Genomic DNA, 21379 nt, shown 5'->3' on the forward strand with positions numbered 1-21379 from the left:
TTAAAAAAAAAAGAGTAAAGAGGCAACCCACAGAATGGGGGAAAATATTTGCAAATCACATATCTGATATGGGATTAATATCCGTAATATATAAAGAACTCAAACTCAAAAACAAAAACAAAACACCCAATTAACCAATTATCAAATGGGCAAAAAACTTGCAGAGCCATTTCTCCAAACATATACGAATGGCCAATAAGCACATGAAAAGATGCTCAACATCACTAATCATTAGAAAAATGCAAATCAGAACTACAATGAGGGACTTCCCTGGTGGTCCAGTGGTTAAAACTCTGTGCTCCCAATGCAGGGGGCCCAGGTTCGATCCCTGGTCAGGGAACTAGATCCCACATGCCGCAACTAAGAGTTTGCAAGCCACAACTAAAAGATCCCACATGCCACAACTAAGACCCAGTGCAGCCAAATAAATAAATAAATATTTTAAAAATAAATTAATAAAATAAAATAGATAACCAACAAGGACCTACTGTAAAAACAATAAAAAAAAAACTACAATGAGACATCACCTCACAGTCATCAGGATGGCTGCTATCAAAAACAAAAAAAAAAAGAGAGAGAAAATAACAAATGTTGGTGAAGATGTGGAGAAACTGGGACCCTTGTGTCGTGTTGGGAGGAATATAAAATGGTGCAACCACTGTGGAAAACAGGAGGGAGGTTCCTCAGAAAACTAAACAGAACTACCACATGATCTGGCAATCCCACTTCTGAGTATATATCCAAAAGAACTGAAGGCACTGTCTCAAAGAGATATTTACAAACCCATGTTCACAGCAGCACTACTCACAATAGCCAACAGGCAGAAACAATCCAAGTGTCTTATTAACTGACAAAGGGATAAACAAAATGTGATACATAAGTACAAGAGAATATTATTCAGCCTTAAAAGGAAGTTAATTTGGTCACATGCTACAACATGCATGAACCTTGAGGACATTAAGCTAAGTGAAATAAGCCAGTCACAAAAGACAAATACTGTATGATTCCTCTTAAATGAGGTATCCAAAGTAATCAAATTCACAGAAACACAAAGTAGAATGGTTGTTACTAGGGGCTGGGGTGAGAGGGAAAGCGGAGCTGGTTGTTTACAGGTGCAGAGTTTCAGTTTAAGAGTTCAGGACATTGGTTGCACAACAATGTTAACATATTTAACATTACTGAACTGTACACTTTAAAATGGTTAACATGGTTAAGATGTTATGTGTATTTTACCACATAAAATTTAAAAAGAAATTTTCAATCCGCAGATAAACCAAAACAGAAAATTTCTTTACTTCTTTTACAAGAAATACTAAGGGAAGTGCCTAAGGGACATTTCAGAAATGATAAAAGGGTCAATCCACCAAGAATACCTAATAATTAAAAATATATATGCACCTAGCATCAGAGCTCCGAAACACCTTAAGTAAAAACTAACAGAACTGGGAACTGCCCTGGTGGTGCAGTGGTTAAGAATCCACCTGCCAATTCAGGGGACATGGGTTCGAGCCCTGCTCCAGGAAGATCCCACATGCCACGGAGTAGCTAAGCCCACGTGCCACAACTACTGAGCCTGCGTTCTTGAGCCCACAAGCCACAGCTACTGAGCCCATGTACCGCAACTGCTGAAGCCAGCATGCCCAAAGCCCATGTTCCACAACAGGAGAGGCCACCGCAATGAGAAGCCTGGGCACCGCAGTGAAGAGTAGCCCCTGCTTGCACAACTAGGGAAAAAGCAAGCACGCAGCAACGAAGACCCAACGCAGCCAAAAATAAAAAAATAAATAAGGTTATTTAAAAAAAAAAAACTAACAGAACTGAAGGAAATAAGAGACAATCCAACAATAATTAGACCTCAATACTCCAGTTCCCAAAAGCAGGATGGATAGAGATTCTGTACATGATTCTTGAACATTAAAAAAAAAAAAAAAACCAGAGCAAATGTCAATGGCTTTCCTATATACCAGCAATGAACAATTGGAATTTGAAATTAAAAACACAATACCATTGTGGTTTCCCCGGCGGTCCAGTGGTTAAGACTCCACACTTCTACCGCAGGGGGTGCGGGTTTCATCCCTGGTCAGGAAACTAAGATCCCACATGCCATATGGCATGGCCAAAAAAAACACCACAATACCATTTACATTAGCACCCCCAAAATTAAATACTTAGGTATAAATCTAACCAAATATATACAAGATCTATATGAGGGAAACTATAAAACTCTGGCAAAAGAAATCAAAAAGGAACTAATTAAATGGATAGATAGTCCATGTTCATGGTTAGAAAGACTCAATACTGTCAACGTCAGTTCCTCCCAACCTGGTGTATAGATTCAATACAATTCCAATCAAAATCCAAGCAAATTATTTTGTGGATATTGACAAACTGGTTCTAAAGTTTATATGAAGAGTCAAAGTACCCAGCATAGCCAGCACAAAATTGAAGAAGCCAAAGTGGGAGGACTGATACTACTTGACTTAAAGACTTACTATAAATATAAAGCTACAGCAATCAAGAGTGTGGTATTGGTGAAAGACTAGACAAACAGATCACTGTAACACAACAGAGTCCAGAAATAGACCCACATAAAGACAACTGATAATTGACAAAGGAACAAAGGCAACGTAATGGAGCAAAGACAGTCTTTTCAACAAATTATGCTGGAATAACTGGACATCCACGTGCAAAAAGTGAATCTAGACACAGATCTTACCCCTTTCACAAAACTTAACTCAAAATGGATCATAGATGTAAATGTAGAATGCAAAACTATAAAAACTATAAACACCTAGAAGATAATATAGGAGAAAACTTAGATCACCTTGGCTAGTGTGATCACTTTTTAGGTACAACACGAAAGGCAAAATCCCTGAAATAACTGATAAGCTGCACTCATCAAAATTAAAAACCTTTGTTCTGTGAAAGACAATGTCAAGAGAATGAGAAAACAAGCCACAGACTGGGAGAAGATATTTCTAATAGACATACCTGATAAGGACTGTTAACCAAAACATACAAAGAACTCTTAAAACTCAACAATATGAAAACAAACAACTTGGTTAGAAAATGGGCAACAGACCACCAAAGAAGATATACAACTGGAATAAGCATATGAAAAGATGCTGAGTATCATTTATCATTAGGGAACTGTAAAGTAAAACAATGAGACACTACTACCTACCTACTAGAATAGCCAAAATCCAAAACACTGACAACAAATGCTGCCGAGGATATGGAACAACAGGAACTCTCATTCACTGCTGAATGATGGTGGAAAAGCAAAATGGTACAGTCACTTTGTAAGACAATTTGGCAGTTTCTTATAAAACTAAACATATTATTAGCATACAATCTAGTAATCAAACTCCTTGGTACTGGCCCAAATGGATTGAAAAGATATGTCTACACAAAAATCTGCACATGGATGTTTAGAGCAGCTTTACTCATAACTGCCAAAACCTGAAAGCAACTAAAATATCCTTTAGTAGGTGAATGGATAAGATAAACTGTGGTACATCTAGGCAACGTAGTATTATTCAGCACTAAAAAGAAATGAGCTACCAAGTCATGAAAAGACACAGAGAAACTATATTGTATTATAATGGTGGATACATGCCATTATACGTTTGTCAAAAACCATAGAATGTACAATACCAAAAGTGAGCCCTAATGTAAACTCTGGCTTTGGATGTCAATGTAGATTCACTGTAACAAACATACTACACTCTGATGTGGGATACTGACAGTGGAGAAGGCTGTGCATGTGTGGGGGCAGGAGGTGGATGGGAAATCTCTGTACTATCTGATCAATTTTTCTTTGAACCTAAAACTGCTCTAAAAAATGGTCTGTTGAGGGAATTCCCCAGGGTGGTCCAGTGGTTAGGATTCCGTGCTTTCACTGCCAAAGGCACGGGTTCGATCCCTGGTTGGGGAATTAAGATCCCACAAGCTGCGGGGTGCAGCAAAAGAAAAAACAAACAAACAAACAACAACATAGTCTATTGAAAAACAACCAAAACAAAAAAAGCTCTGGTCCAGCATGCAAGGAGTTAGGAAGTCATCACTCCCATCCCCACAAAAAGAAAAAAAGCTGAACAAATTGAAAATCAACAACTCTTCTTACATCCGCCAGAGAACTGAAGTGAAGGGCAAACTACACAGTCCCCCAAATTAGAAAGACAAACAGATACAGAAAATCACAACTTAATGGAACAGAATCCCAGAGCAGACACCACCATGGGGACCTGTACTAGGGTAGGAAAGCCTTAAATTGTAATTGACAAATTGCTAGAGGCTCAGGGTAGACAACCCTGAGATTTAAAAATTCCTGGGAAACAATCTTAGAGGGGCTCCCACACTTTATGAGTTTTACCTCCAGGAACTGTACCAGGTTCCACAGTTAAGATCAGAGAAAAATCTCCTCTTGCTCTGGCAGGGGGAGGGCAAAAGTAGCCATTTTGAAATAAGCCTAGAGCATTCTGTTTTTAACAAGACCTGCCCTCAAAAGAAACTATTTTACCAGAGCCTGGGGTTTTACCAGAGACTAAGTGATGTAGGGGAAGGGAAATACCCAACTCCAGCCCCCTTCTAGCTTTCCTGTCTCACCTAAGGGGAAAACAATGAGAAACCCTAGTGAAGATCACAGCCCAGGGAAAGTCCTAATAATAGGACTATAAAAACACTTACCCTCCACCCACACCTTACCACTACATCAACAGGGCTCCTGATAATGATGGTATATGAATGAAAGAACAGCACAACTCACACCTTACTTAAGAAGTCCTTAGAGGGACTTCCCTGGTGGCACAGTGGTTAAGAATCTGCCTGCCAACACAGAGGACACGGGTTCAAGCCCTGATCCAGGAAGATTCCACATGCCACGGAGCAACAAAACCCATGCACCACAACTACTGAGCCTGCACTCTGGAGTCTGCAAGCCGCAACTGCTGAGTCCATGTGCCACAACTAATGAAGCCCGCGTGCCTGGAGCCACCCCAACAAGAAGCCTGCACACCACAACAAAGAGCAGCCCCCACTTGCCGCAACTAGAGAAAGCCCGTGCACAGCAACAAAGACCCAACACAGCCAAAAATAAATAAATAAAAATAAATAAATTTATTTTTTAATTCCATACTAAAAAAAAAAAAAAAAAAAAAAGAAGTCCTTAGAGAAATCCAAAGACAACAGGGGGAACAAAAACAAGGTCACCAGAGGAAATTTTAGCCTTTGACACCTACAGCTACAGCAAACAATAAACACAAAACCACCTCTAACCAGATAAACTTAAAAAACTTCACATTAAAGGTCTATTTACTTCAGTTCCTTTCATATCATATTCATTCAGTACATGCCTGGCTTTCAACAAAAAAAACTACGACATACAAGACAAAAACAAAACTAGTTTGAAGACACAGAGCAAGCATCAGAACCAGAATCAGATAAGGCAGACATATTCGAGTTTCAGTTTGTAAAGATGAAGACGTTCTGGAGATGGATGGTAGTGAAGATTACAAAACAGTGTGAATGTACTTAATGCCACATAAAAATGGTTAAAATGGAGAAATTCCCTGGTGGTCCAGTGGTTAGGACTCAGTGCTTTCACTGCTGGGGCCATGGCTTCAATCCCTGGTCGAGGAGCTGAGATCCTGCAAGCCACGCAGCATGGCCAAAATAATAATTTTTTTAAAAGGTTAAAATGGTAAATTTTATGTTATGTATATTTTACCACAATTTTTAAAAAAAGAAAAAGAAATCAAGTTGGAAAAAAAGAAATGAGCTACCAAACCATGAAAACACATGGAGGAACCTTAAATGCATACTGCTAAGTGAAAGAAGCCATTCTAAAAAGGCTACATAGGGACTTTCCTGGTGGCACAGTGGTTAAGAATCCGCCTGCCAATGCAGGGGACACAGGTTCAAGCCCTGGTCTGGGAAGATCCCATATGCCGCAGAGCAACTAAGCCTGTGCACCACAACTACTGAGCCTGGGCTCTACAGCCCGCAAGCTACAACTACTGAGCCTGTGTGCTGCAATTACTGAAGCCCACGCACCTAGAGCCCATGCTCCGCAATAAGAGAAGCCACCGCAATGAGAAGCTCGCACACCAAAACGAAGATTAGCCCCGGCTCACCGCAAGCAGAAAAAAAAGCCCACGCGCAGCAACAAAGACACAACACAGTCAAAAATAAATAAGTTTATTTTAAAAATAAATAAATAATAAAAAAATAAAAAGGCTACATACTGTATGATTCAAACTATATGACTTTCTGGAAAAGGCAAAACTATGGAGACAGTAAAAATAGCAGCAGCTGCCAGGGTTTCAGAGGAAGAAAGGGAGGGATAAACAGGTAGAGCACAGGGATTTTTTTAGGCAGTGAAACTGTTCTGTGTGATACTGTAATAGTGGATATATGTCATTATATATTTGTCAAAACCCACAGAATGTACGAAAAGTGGACTCTGATAAAAACATGCACTTTAATTAATAATGTATCAATATCGGCTTACCGATTGTAACAAATGTGCCACCCTAATACAAGATGCTAATAATAGAGAAAACAGGGGAGGAAAAAGAGGTACATGAGAATTCTGTACTTTCTGCTAAACATAAATCTGCTCCCAAAAAAGTCTATTAATTAAACTGAAAAAAAAAAGGACAGCTACCTGTGACAAGACCAACAAGGAAATATAAGATGTGAATACTCTGTAAACAAACTACATCTATGGATATTATAGAACACTCCATCTTAGAGTAGCAGAATACACCTTCTCAGCATACATGGAACAACTCCAGGACAGACCACATGTTAGGCCACAAAACAAGCCTCAAATTTTTTTTTAATTTTATTTTATTGAAGTATAGGTGATTTACAATGTTGTGTTAATTTCTGCTGTACAGCACAGTGACTCAGTTATAAACATAAGCCTCAAATTTTTTAAATAATTGAAATCATGGAAAGTATATTCTCCAACCAAAATGGAATGAAATTAGAAATCAATAACAGAAGGAAATTGAGGAAATTCACAAATACATGGAAATCAAGCAACAGACTCCTAAATAACCAACGGGTCAAAAAAAGAAATCACAAAGAGAATTTTCAAACATTCTGAGATAGACAACAGGCAGAAAACAACCCAAATGTCCATCAATTGATGAATGGATAAAAAAATGTAGTATATCCATACAATGGACTATTATTAAGTCATAGAAAGGAATGAAAAATTGATGTTATATACATGGATGTTTCCTAAAAACATTATGCTAAGTGAGAGTCCAGTCATAAGACCACATATTGGAATTCACTGGTGGTCCAGTGGTTAGGACTCGGTGCTCTCATTGCCAGGGCCCTGGGTTCGATCACTGCTGAGGGAACTAAGATCCTGAAAGCTGTACGGCATGCACCACATATTATATGATTCCATTTATATTAAAGGCCCAGAATAGGCAAATCTAAAGAGAGAGAAAGTAGATTAATGGTTGCTTAGCAGAATGGAAGCTAGAGGGGTGACAGCTAAAGTATACAGGGTTTCTTTTTGAGGTAATGAAAAAATTGTTCTAAAATTGTGGTGATGGCTGCACATATCCATTAATTTACTGAAACTACTGAATTGTGCATTAAAATTCAGGGTAAATTGTATGGTATTTGAATTATATCTCAACAAAACTGTTAAAAATGTTTTTAAATAAGCCAGGTAAGCATTCAGCACATTAAGTAAAATTAAATAAAATAAATCTAGGGAAATAGTAAAAGATGAGAACTGAAATTAATGAATTAAATGATGAAAAGCAATAGAATTAAACTTAGATTTAAGAGCTGTTTCCTTGGATGAAAACAATTAACAAAACAAATCCATAGCTAGTCGGATCAAGAGAAGAATAAAACATAATTATATAAAATCAGGAATGAGAAATGGAAATAACCACAGATGCAATAGAAAAAAATAAAGAATACTATGTAACACTCCATTATAATTAACTAGAAACCCTTGCTGAAATGATTTTCTAGAAAAATCATAAATTACAAAATTAACCCAAGAAAAGTGAGAGAGTATATACAGATTATAACCCTGAAAGGAATCCAGAGGCACAGTTTCACAAGTGATTATTTTTCAAACATGCAAGAAAATCTTACATTATTTAAACTGTTCCAAGACACAGAAAAATAAAAATCTTCCCAGTACCTTGCAGAAAAACGGCATAATTCTGATTCCAAACTTGACAAAGAAAGGTCAAGAAAACACTTTTTTAAAAACTTAAACCATTATCATTTATCAAATATCTCCAAATAAAATCCAGCACTTCCTTAAGAGAAAAACACACAATAACTGATAGTTTTTATCCTAGGAGCACAAGAAAGGATTAATACTAAGAATAAAATCTGTATTAACAGGTCAAAAAAGATTAAGAATTGTACAGTGTAGATAAATTTGGAGATAGGGAGCAGGAAGGTGTAGGGGTTCAGGCCTGTGTTCTCTCCTTCTATGAAATGGTAACCTGTTGATAGGAGAATGCTGAACATTGGGTGAAATCTAGAGGATAAGAGTGAAAAAGCCAAAGAAGCTGAAGGAGGAAACATAAAAAGATTTCCAAGCACTGTTGATGACCCATTTAAAAGTTGGAGACCAGACTTCCCTGGTGGTGCAGTGGTTAAGAATCTGCCTGCCAATGCAGGGGACGCAGGTTCGATCCCTGGTCCAGGAAGATCCCACATGCCATGGAGCAACTAAGCTCATGCACCACAACTACTGAGCCTACATGCTGCAACTACTGAAGCCCATGCACTCTAGGGCCTGCGTGCCACAACCACTGAGCCCGCGTGCTGCAACTACTGAAGCACGTGCGCCTAGAGCCCAGTGCTCCACAACAAGAGAAGCCACCGCAATGAGAAGCCCTCTCACTGCAATGAAGAGTAGCTCCCACTCGCCGCAACTAGAGAAAGCCCGCACACAGCAATGAAGACTCAACGCAGCCAAAAAAAAAAAAAAGTTGGAGTCCAAGTAGTTAAAAGGTACAAACTTCCAGTTATAAGATAAGTAAGTACTAGGGATGCAATGCACAACATGATAAATATAATTAACACTGCTGTATGTTATATACGAAAATTGTTAAGAGTAAATCCTAAGAGTTCTCAACACCAGAAAAAAATATTTTTTCTTTTTCTTTAATTTTCTAGCTATATGAGATGACTTATTGTGATAACCGTTTCATGATGTATATAAGTCAAATCATTATGCTGTATACCTTAAACTTATACAGTGCTTTATGTCAATTATACTCAATAAAACTGGAAGAAAAGAAAATAAACAATAAAACTAAAAACTAAAAAAAAAAAAAAAGTTGAAGACCAAGAATTTCTATGATACCAATCCACAGAATTGAATTATTTTCCCTAGCACAGTTCAGAAATTGAGGTTTAGGAATTACAAGTAGAGGTGTTTGAAATGGTCCATGTTGAATGGTCTGCAGAACCAGCATAAGACCAATAAAGCAAAGGCTCACTTCCCTGAACTCAAAAATAATTGGTTGTAAGGCTGGTCATATTTTGCATTGAACTTAGAACAGTTCCACGCCTTAGCTCAGCTTCATTAATAGGACTTGCAAACTTAATCAACACCTTACAGATCCCCACTAGAACATCCTAATTGCCTACTAAGAGAGATACATGAGAGTGAATCAAATATTACAATTTTGTCATTTAACTTGAGACTAGACTGAATGAAATTAATGTTTCCTATCATTTGGTGTCTTCCTTTGAATACACTGAATTAAATACTACACAACAAACTCATCTTCAAAAATTTTATAGTTCAGGGCTTCCCTGGTGGCGCAGTGGTTAAGAATCTGCCTGCCAACACAAGGGACACGGGTTCGAGCCCTGGCCCGGGAAGATCCCACATGCCGCGGAGCAACTAAGCCCGTGCACCACAACGACTGAGCCTGAACTCTAGAGCCCGCAAGCCACAACAACTGAGCCCATGTGCCACAACTACTGAAGTCTGTGCGCCTACAGCCCATGCTTCGCAACAAGAGAAGCCACCGCAAAGAAAAGCCGGCGCACCGCAACGAAGAGTAGCCCCCGCTCACCGCAACTAGAGAAAGCCCACGTACAGCAACGAAGACCCAACACAGCCAAAAATAAATTACTTAATTAAAAAAAAATTTTATAGTTCATTAATTTCTAGCAAGAAACATATTAAAGTTTCTCCTTTAAACATTTTCCAACTTACACCAGTAAATCTTAATATGTTAGTGAACAAAAAATTATCTTAATACTCTTTATATCATCTTAAAACTGCCTTTAATACAGCACATCACCCACACCTTCATATACCCTCCAAGGTAAATAGGACAATATCTGATTTCTCTCAAAAACAGAAACAAAACACCTCTACGGAAAAAACACTCTGGGCTCTAAGAAGCGATATCTTCTATTACACATAGATAGATCACTGTTAGACAGGATAATAATTTTTTCACACTGGCTGTAATAAGAGGTAAAGTGGTTTAATTAAAATCTTCTAGGAATATTAAATTTATATATTAATAGTTATTCAAACAAGAAGTCATGGAACAAAATTAAAGTTAGGAGACCTCATCCACAAGTGTGGCTTTAATTATGGTCCATATGTAGATAACTTAACAACTTGAAATGTCCAGCCCAGACCCCTCCTCTGATCTCTAAAACCAAACCCATAATCTTAACACCCATCCCAACCATCCCATCACCCCACCCCATGGCCACCAACCCTACCATAAACCTGGCCATATTTCAACCATTTATCCAATAACCTGACACCTTCTTGCCCTTGTGTTCCACATCTAATCCATTATTAGTGTAATAATAATGTAAAATTAGTGTATCAGTGTGATTACTTTACCTCTTAAATCTCTCTCGAATCAGTCTACGTTTTTCTATATCCACCAACACTTCCCTATTCCAAAATATCATCATCATCATTTGCCTGGCAATACTGCAATGACCTCCTAATTAGCATCCCTGACTTATTATTGCAGCTCCCCACCCCAACCTGCTGTCAAAGCTGTTCTCTACTGTGCTACAAAGTGATCTTTCTGAAACAGAAATCTTATCCTATACCCCTTTGTTTAAAACATTTTCAATGACTTCCCGGGATAAAGCTTCCAAATTCCTTGCATAGCACACAAAGCCTTGAAGTGTCTGCTCAACCCATATTGGCTTTTGGTTCCTTGAAAATGCCACGCTCTCTCTTACCGACAGTACCTTTCCATGTGCCTTTCCCTCAGCTGCAAAGCTCCTTCCTTTTCCCTTCACCTAGTTAACTGTAACCTGTCTTCAGATCTCAGCTTGTCATAACTTCCTCAGGGAAGCTTTCCCCAGCTTCGCTGACAAGATCAGATTCCCTTACTGAATGTTTTCAAAGCATGTTAGCACATATCAATTTTACTTTTATTTTTGTGACCCAACTGAATTTTGTCTGCCTCCCTCTCTAGACTGCGTACACTAGAAAAGCAGAGACAACAAATGTTTGGGTTCACCAAGGTTCCATAGCATCCAGCACAATGTGTGGCCCATGAAGAATGCTCAATAATACATGTTCAATGAATTCAGCACCGATTGGAATATTTACCAGGCAAAACAACAACTACTACTCTTTAATGATCAACAGTCTACAGCATCAATGTCCAGTAGAACTTTCTGTAGTGATGAAATTATTCTGTATCTGCACTGTCCAATTACATAGCCACTAGTCAAGTGCGACTACTGAGCACTGTTCGTACAACAGAGGCACTGAATTTTTAATTTTATTTAATTTTAACAAATTAAGATGTAAGGAGCCACACGCTGCTATGACTACTGTATTGACGGCACAGGTCTATATAGTCTTTCCTCTGTCTTTTCAATTGTTGTACCTTGTTGTTTTACTCTGCACAGTTGACATCTTGTCTAAGGAGCAGTCCTAGACAATAAACCTTAGGTTTCTTTTTGTCCCCACAATGTACCTTTCACAGAATAAAAATTTAATAAATGTCTGATGACTAGATACCCGAATTGTATAGCAAACCTTTCCTCTGTCCCTGAAAAGGAATCAACTAAATGCAGTTATTTTCAAAATGATCTTCAGGAGCCAACCATAAAATCAGCTCTTTCTAGTTTTCCAGACTGTTGGGAGCTGCAGCATAAGCCTCCTGCGTTTCTAAGCCCCTCCTACCGGCTGGGGACCCCTTTATTGCTACAAACGAGAGGTCAGAGAAGCACAATTGGCAAGAAGCCTCTAGAGACTAACTACTCAAAGGGTGCACAGAATCCACTCTGCTCCCTCAAGGGGAGTCCCGCCCTTTAGGCAAACTAATCTCCTAATTGTCTCCCCCACAAGATAGTCCCTGGGCAACCACTCTCTCCACTCCTACAACGCCCTTTTCCCCTCCCTCAGGGTATAAGGCCCACCTCCTCCCAAAAGCGTTTCTTAACCACAATATTGGCTCCTCTGAACATCTGGAGTAATTTAAAAAGCCCAGGGGAGAGAGGGAGGGTGGGGAGGAAACAAGAGAGATCTTTGCCTGAAAGAACAGGAGACTTGGAGTAGTCGGCCGGAAGCCTGGGCAAGAGTCGGAGCCTAGGAGACGAAATGGCCCTACAAGCCTTTAAAAGCACGCGTACTATTTGTCAGGCACCGTGACAGGCAGAGAGCAAGAGGCAGCCCGCAAGGGAGAGGAGGCAAAGCGCTCAGGGACCACCCGTCACCCTGCCCGACGACGGCCCATACCCCTCCCCGACCCGGCTCACCTTCCCCGGGCTGGTCAGCTCGCCCACCGAGTAGCGGTGCCTCGGGAGCGACGGCTGAGGCAAAGTCCCGGCGGGGTGCGCCTGCAGCCAGGCCTTGGCCTCCTCATCCTCCTCGTCGTCCGTACTCTCCCGACGCTGGCTCTCGTAGTTAAAATCCGCGTCCGGCTCCCGCCCCTCCTCTTCCTCCATCTCCTCCACCATCACCACCTCGTACTCGTCCAAGTTCTCCGCCTCCTCCTCCTCCTCCTCCACCTCCTCCTCGAGCTCTCCTGGCCAAGGCATGTCCTCTGGCTCCATATTGGCTTCTAGTTCTAGGAGGCTGAAGAGGAGGAAAGGGGAGGGGGGAGGGAAGGGAGGGGAAGAGAGCCTACTGGCGGTTGTGGCCGCGCGCAGGCGCGGAGACCGCCGACGCCTCGCGCCGGCGTCGCGCGGACTGCTCGGGGCGGGGAGTGTGCGCGCATGTTGCTAAGGGTGCCCGGCGGCGGCAGCGGGAAGGCCAGAGGGGCGGAGCTGCTGACAGGCGACGCCGACGCCTCGCCCCTGTCACGAGATGGGATCTTGCTCACAGTACTGTAAGCTCACAATAAACCTGGACTGGGCCCCTGTCGGAAGCGGGGAGAATTTATAGTCCTCGGCTGGGCCGGGCCAAAATTGAATTTTGTCCCTGCACAGAGGGACGATCAGACCCTCGGACAAACCCAAAATAATCAAACCTGCAAATTATAAATTTTTAAACGTTGAGTGCCTAATGTATGACAGGCTGTATCATGGGCACTTGAACCTAACAGTGGAAAAGTGTCAGAGGCAGTAGAGGGTTAATTAAGAACTGGGCTCTGGTATCAGAAAGATGGGACTTTGAATCCAAACATGGCCACTTAACAGCAGTGAGACTAAGCCTCTATGAAATGCGGTAATAGGCCCTCGCATAGGATGGTTGTGATAATTAAGGGAGATAACCAATATGAAGAACTCAGTGGTAGGTATTATTTGTTGATTATTGTACAGTAACATTAAATGCTTACAGTTCTGTGAGACAAGTATTATTACCATTTTGTATTTGAAGAATCTAAGGCTCAGAAAAATAACTTGCCCAATGTCTCTTACCTCGTAAGGGGCTGGCAATGCCATCCCAGGCCTTCTGTAAGTCCAGTAATTGCCCTCGCCCAGACCTATCAGCTAATAAAGGATAAAAGAGCAAATATTTATACTGATAGTACCTACATTTGGGGGTTAGTCAATGATTTCAAAATGCTTTAAAAACAAAGATTTCCCTATCACCTAAGAACCCCTATGAAATGAATGGCAAATTAAAGAACCTTGAGATCCTTTGCTATTATCTAAGGAGATAGCCACAATTAAAGTGGAGTCCAGCAAAAAATTCTTCACGGTATTACCCACAAAAGCAGAGATAAATTGGCAACCAACATTGGTGGCATAAATTAGGGGTATTGCCAAGGATGTAGGTCCTATCTGCCAATGACTCAATCCTGGCAAAACTATAAAGATAGAATATGGACTGGAGCCCAAAGCCTCAGTGCTCCTTTGAACACCTCGAAATGAACTATGAGTACATACAAATACAATTCTTTTTTATGGTAGATTGAAGATTTTCCCTGCTGGAGAGCTATGGCTGTAATGGTGGGAAAAAAATTGCTTGATTTTATATTTCTGACTTGAGAAATTCCAATGTACCTCTCCAGTAACAGGGTCACACATTTCACTGACACTATCATTAAGTAATTCTGTAAAGCTTTACCATTTACTTAGAAACCCCACTCTCCTTATCATCCACAAATGTCAGGAAAAATAAAGGGAACTAATGGAATTATAAAACTAATTATCAAAGCTCTCAGAAACCCTCAAACTTCCAAGGCCCAAAGAACTTCTATTTACCTTGATAGCAATAACATGAACCATTCTAGGATATACATATCTCCTTCTGAGTTAATAATAATAATAAAATTCATGTATTTGGGAATTACTTCCAATACTAGATTCTACCTTGATGCAAGCTAATATGACTAATTACTGCAGGGGGCCCACACAATAACTACTGCTTTATGAACAATAGGTAGGGGCTGCATTTCCAAAGCACCCACCTAAGCAACCTTTGCATGACCTCAAAGCTGGAGATTTGATCTTTCTGAAAAAACATCAGAAGAAAACTTCCCATGAACCTCAATGGAAAAGACCTTATTAGGCACTGCTAACAACTGACTCAGCAGTAAAATTCCAAGGCATTGATCTTGGGTTCACGTTTCCCAGCCAAAAATACATGCATCATTTTTGCCTGACTACTGGACGTCCATTCCTTTGGAAGACTGAAGATCCTTGGGAATTCTCCAGAAGCTGCTGATTATAGAAATGGACAGCTTGTGCCCATGACAACAGAAAAAGATTAATTTTCTGATTCTTCAGCATCCTTTACCCTACCACTAATCTTGCCTATTATTGTACTTTAACAACTAACAAAATGATTTCTCAGTATGATCTCCCTTATCTTCATCCTGTTACGTTTGACTCCCTGTGCTCTTCTGCTGCTTAAGAAAAAGAAGCCTCGTGGTGTATTTTTCTCAAACCATAGCTACTGCTCTTAATTAAACTATTGACAAAATTCAGTAGCTGCACTTTTAAACACTTCATAATGTAGATTTTCATCTATAGGTCCCTTCTGGTTCTTAAGCTTTTCTCACGTGATTAATCCCAAACTTCAATCTTATAGAAATTGGACCTTGATCCACACCTCAACAAAATGTTTCTCTGAGGGTATCACAACCTTATCAGAAAAACCTAGCCCTTCAGGAATAGCAACTAATATTGGGGCTATCCTTGCTCCAATAGTCAGTTTGTTCTCTTCAGAAACACTGCAGCCCACTTTGCAGAAGCCTATTTTACTTAAACAAGAAATCTGCCCATCTTGAGGACAAAATACTGGCTTGCTCCTGATATACTTAATAATATTTATACTCCCAGTATAGTCTGTACCCCACTAGAGTACTACTTCTTACATAAACATCAGGCTTACACCCTCCTACTAACTTACCCTGTATATTGAATCTAATTGTTAGAGGTTTTCAGGAGCTTAAAATTACCACTCCTCCAGTGGCTCATATTTCTCTGAGAACAATACCCACAAACCAAAGAAAATGAGGCAAGCACAGACTCACAGACTACTTGGGAGAACTCCCAGGAGGGATAACTGACTTTCTCTGCATATGTACTCTGAATGAAATTCAGTCCCACAACAAAAGTAACACAACTGAAAAAGACGCTCCAAACTCTTTTCTCTGACTTTAGCAAACATTATAAATATCACAACTGGGCTTCCCTGGTGGCACAGTGGTTGAGAATCTGCCTGCCAATGCAGGGGACATGGGTTCGAGCCCTGGTCTGGGAAGATCCCACATGCCGCGGAGCAGCTGGGCCCGTGAGCCACAACTACTGAGCCTGCGCATCTGGAGCCTGTGCCCCGCAACAAGAGAGGCCGCGATAGTGAGAGGCCCGCGCACTGCGATGAAGAGGGGCCCCCACCTGCCGCAACTGGAGAAAGCCCTCGCACAGAAATGAAGACCCAACACAGCCATAAATAAATAATTAAAAAAAAAAAAAAGGTCCTGTTCCTAAATTTTAAAAAATAAAAATAAATAAATATCACAACTTCTGCTTTAGAAGTTCAGCCAATTAAATTTGAGTTCAATAGCCAGAGTTTTCATGAACAATCACATAGGCCTTGATTTCTGTTTAGCTAGCCACAGGGGAGTTTGTGTTTAGCAATACTTATTGCTGCATCTGTATCCTTCAGGGTAGTAGAACATGAGTAGGCTAAAAGATGATAAAACCACCTAGCTTTCTAAAACAGACCCAGCTGGATTATTCTGGGGTATTTTTTCATTGCAAGGTTTTATAATCTGGGCCCCTGGCTTCCAGACGTACTGCAAAGGTGAATAATCATTTTGTTTCTGGTAATTGTTTTTTTGGCAGTTGGTCACTGTACCCTGTCCAGAGTACTAAATGTTACTACACAGTCATTGTCATGGCGTATGATTCAACAACTTATCCTACAGCTGGAGGACAAGGAAAGATTAACCCTAGTCCAACTACAGTCCATTCTCTGAGTCAGCAGGAACCCAGCAATAGTAAAAAAAAAAAAAAAAAAATCTGAATATCACGGATTAACATTCCATGGCCTAACTTTGCCTTTGACCAAAAGTGTTGGGGTTGGGGGACTAAGAAAATAAACCTCTGGCATCTGGAAACTGGCCTGACACTAAGAACTAAGCCTCAGTGTTGCTAGGAGCTGGCCTGGCAGTCGGAGCTATGCCATGATATTTTCCTATCGAGCATAAGCAATCTCATAGAACACCAGCATCACACAGGGTCACTCTGTGACTGTGATGAATGGAGACAAAAAACAAGACCGCTTCATAGTCTTGTCTAAGCACAGACAGAAACAGTGTTACTGTGCAAACCATAAGCATACTAAACATCTCCCTCTTCCAACTAATTTGAGCGACTGCTGCCGCTTTATCAGTTATAGCTCTAGCATCGCTCCGTTCTTCCCTTCTTCTAGATAAGATTCATTAAGGTACTCAATCATAGAATTATCCCCCTTGATATCATCCAACTCAGTAAAGCCCTGCTTCTCTGAACCTTCCTCAAAATCACTTAACACAAGCCCAAATTCTGTAAGTCCTAACAACATCCTCTTACTGAGATACTCCACAATTTCCCATTATGTGTGCTCTCCCTTGTTGCAACAAATAATAAATCCAACTTTGCTTAACTATAGGAATGTTCCCAGTGATCACTGGCTGGAGAGCATTGACATATTAAACTGAAGGAACTATGTAAGTTCTATGCTAGTTTTAAATTTACTGTGAGTGGAGTGCATTTTCAGTTACTAGAATTCTGGTTTCTGCTCTGAAGCACAATACCTCCTGATCAAAGATTGATTGCTTTGTACGTTCAAGGCACTGTGCTAGGAAGTAGGAATGCCGTCTCCTGGCACCAATCTTTCTATGGCTAAGCAAGCGCCCCTGTTGATATTTCCTTCTAGCAGTAGTAGTAGCTGGTGTTAAAGACGGCGCTGCCACAAGAGGACAGGACAGGAGCTGAGGATCCTTTTTCCCTGAGAGCACGGAGAAACCTGGCCACCCACTATAGTAAGATTAAACCCAGGCCTCATCATTCAGACTCTTCCTATTCCCTGGGTTCTCCATACTATTTCCCTGCTGTTATCTCTTTGGGGAGTTCAGCTTTTGCCCAAATCAGGATTCAGGCCTTCCTGTTTCTCTAGGAAGGAAGAAACTGGGCAAGGATGCACTCAGTGCAGGAACAGAGAGCTTTAGTCACCAAAAGAGAGTGGTGACTCTGAGTACACTGCGCTTGGAGACATCAAAAACCACACACACATACACTTTTACCACCCATAATACATTGTAGTGGCTCCAGCTCTGGCAAAGAGTGCTGTGCAAATGTTGTTTACAGATTGATTGATTGATTGATTGATTGATTGATTGATTGGCTGTGTTGGGTCCTCGTTGCTGTGCACGGGCTTTCTCTAGTTGTGGCGAGCGGCAGCTACTCTTTGTTGTGGCGCGCGGGCTTCTCATTGCAGTGGCTTCTTTTGTTGCGGAGCATGGGCTCTAGGCATGCGGGCTCGGTCATTGTGGCTCGTGGGCTCTAGAGCATAGGCTTCAGTACTTGTGGCGCACGGGTTTAGTCGCTCCACGGTATGTGGGATCTTCCCGGACCAGGGCTCGACCCCGTGTCCCCTGCATTGGCAGGCGGATTCTTAACCACTTAACCCTGTTTATAGATTAAGTACATAGATACATCAATGAATAATAAGTTTACCTTGCATACTGCCTGAGATTATGGCAAAGGGTCCTAGCTAAAAACGTTAAGCATAAATTAGGTACTGATACTGCACTCAGAAAAAAAAATTACTGTTATCTGTGATAGCCATCTATTGAGGCAGGGGCCCAAAGGATGGGAAAAGACAGGTGGAGAACGATGGGGAGTGTGAGACCTACCCATACACCTTGAACAGAGGGTCTGACGACTGAGACTTACAGTGAAGTTTCCTGGCTATCCCTTCCTATAGCAGGACTACACCTAAATGAGTGCATAAAAAGTTGAAGTTTGCCAATTCAAAATGGTATAGAGTCCCATACCACATATCTAATGTGCCCACAGAACTGAGAGGCTGCTCAGACTAGACCTGCCCACTCATGGGGCATGCCCACTCCTTCATCTAGGAGCCAGGAGGTAGTGAAACAGGGGTAAGAGCTTCACGCCCTCCGTTCCCCCTCCCACATCCATTGTCGTTGCCTCACCCTCCTCCACCTCCTTTCTTCTTCCCCCTCTCCTTTTCTGGATAAACAGAGATGAGGAAAGAAAAAAGCTGTCTATTAGGAAGGAAAGAAATCTTAATTGGGTTTTTGAAGTTCAAATGTAGAGCAAAAGGCAGATTTCAGTAAAAAGTGAAGGATCTGATCCACTAAAACCATAAAACACTAGATCACATGCAAACTACTACAAGGTCTTTGCACTTGCTGTCCCCCCAGATAACCCCTGTTGCTCACTCTTTTACTTTATTAAGGTTTCTGATCAAACGTCAGAGGTCTTCTCTGATCACCTGGTCTAAGACGGCATCCCTATCCCCCGCCTCCTCCTTCATTCTCTAACCCATCACTCTGCTTTATTTTTCTTCATACATTTATCATTAGCTGACATTGTATATGTTTGTTTATTTTCTATTTCTACCCACTAGAATATAAACTTCATGAAAGCAGAGACCCTATCTTTTTCACAACTTTAACACCTGGAATTATGCCTGCTATATAGTTGCCCTCAATATTTGTCCAGTGAATGAATAAATGAATGCTATTTTGGTAATCCTCTCACAAAAGGAATTTAAAAGGAGCAAGAGGCGTTCTCACCCATTCTAACATAGATGTCTGGAAAATCAGATGTGAGGGCTTCCAGACTTTGGTGGTGAGGTCCAGAGATGCCCAAGGCAGCTTTGATGCCCACTGAAGACCACAGGGCCTATCAGGCAATAGCAGAAGCAATTATAGAGTCTAGTGGAGGAACTAGTGCTCCAGAGATGAACAACCTAGGAGAAACTACAGCCGTTTCCAGATGAGGCCAGTGTGACCATGGGAGAAGCTGTCCACTGCTGGAGTGGCAACAATGCCACCCATCACATGACAGCTAGCTGGGCTTCTTGGGAAAGTCATGAATGACAGACTGACAACTTCCAGAAAAATCTGGAGGCAGGGCCGATACTCATCTGATGTGCACAGGTACAGCCATATTGGCTGTTAAAATATTGAGATATTTCTGTATTCATTGGTAATTAGCCAATGCCTCAAGCACCCTTCCCGTCTCCACTCCCATTACTTTCTGGTACCCCAGACCTACCTCCCTAGGATAGAAAAACTAAAGGGTTAATGCCTGTTATAGCTTGAGCCTCTGGTTTGATTGGCCTATGCCCTTGCCATTCCAGTTGTTAAATATTTTAATATCACCACTACCTGGAGGCAAGGGGGAGATGAGGCACTATTTGAAGAAAGAACAGAACCAATGAATTGGGAGATTACTATTAACTTGGGACTTATCTGAAGCCAGAGGCTGGTGAAGTTTTAGTTTGGAAAAACATTATGAATCTCCAGCTTGCCAGAGCTGTGCTAAGGGAAATCCATGGAAAAAGTCTCCGACGACCTTTGAGCCAGAACATGTGAAGCATGTGGGCCCTGTATGGCAGTGACAGGAGTCATTAAATTGAGCCTACTGCCTGTGAAAGAGGAAACTCAGGGGGCTACTTCAAATTGCAGGGTCAGCTGGCTTTCTCCCATCAAAAGATTCACTTTTCAAACTGAAGCCTTTAAAGGTTCAGGCTTTTGTTTTTCAATGGGAAAAGAGTGTACATAGGCAGATTACCCCAGATAGTCAGGTTACAACCAGCTAATCAAGTTACATCCCTCTTTATTTACCTGTCAGGCCTGAGGCTGTGCCTTGTCATCTTGGCATCTCTGGGTCAGCCCCAAGTCTCCAATGGCATTTACTCAACAAATATTTATTGACCAACTACTAAATGCCAGTCACTTTGCCAGATACTAGAGCAACAGAGATTGAATGACACTTTCTCTGCCTTCAGAAGAGTTACAATCTATGGGGCGACGTAGCCAGGCTTGACCCTTAGAAATCAATGTCCAGTCTTGCTTGTATCTCATTTCCAAAGAATCACTGGACTCCACCATGGTGATATTTTTCATGAAGCCACTAATAAAATTATGAATTGAGGAACTTCAGTAATCCTTGTAATAGAGTTAACCATAGTATACTGTATACTTGAAAATTTGAGAGGGTAGATTTTATGTTATGTGGTTCTTACTACAATTTTTTTTTAGAGTCATTTTAATTGCTGTTGCTCTCAATAGTGTATGAACCAAGGCTGGGACTGGTCAATATGGCAGAGCTCTCATTGAGTCCTTCTGCTGTGATTGCATACTGTGACTTTCTCCAAAGATGACTCTTCAAGAATGTATAAAGTTAGGTATAAGTGAGGAAGTAATTAGATCTATCAGCTGGTGGCAAGCTATCC

General features: G+C 41.0%; 1 protein-coding gene across 10 annotated transcripts in view; it reads right to left on the bottom strand.

Annotated features, from left to right (window-relative positions):
• Window positions 1–13091, bottom strand: part of ALMS1 (ALMS1 centrosome and basal body associated protein) — a 232370-nt gene extending 219279 nt beyond the window's left edge. For all 10 annotated transcript variants that reach the window (XM_059942945.1, XM_059942937.1, XM_059942939.1 and 7 more), the window contains exon 1: window positions 12769–13091. In XM_059942945.1, the coding sequence (XP_059798928.1) occupies window positions 12769–13065 (297 nt within the window). In that variant the 5' untranslated portion in view covers window positions 13066–13091. The remainder of the gene's footprint in view (window positions 1–12768) is intronic.
• Between the last annotated feature and the right edge of the window lie 8288 nt (window positions 13092–21379).

The sequence above is a fragment of the Balaenoptera ricei genome, chromosome 13 (genome assembly GCF_028023285.1).
Source record: "Balaenoptera ricei isolate mBalRic1 chromosome 13, mBalRic1.hap2, whole genome shotgun sequence".
Lineage (NCBI taxonomy): Eukaryota > Metazoa > Chordata > Mammalia > Artiodactyla > Balaenopteridae > Balaenoptera > Balaenoptera ricei.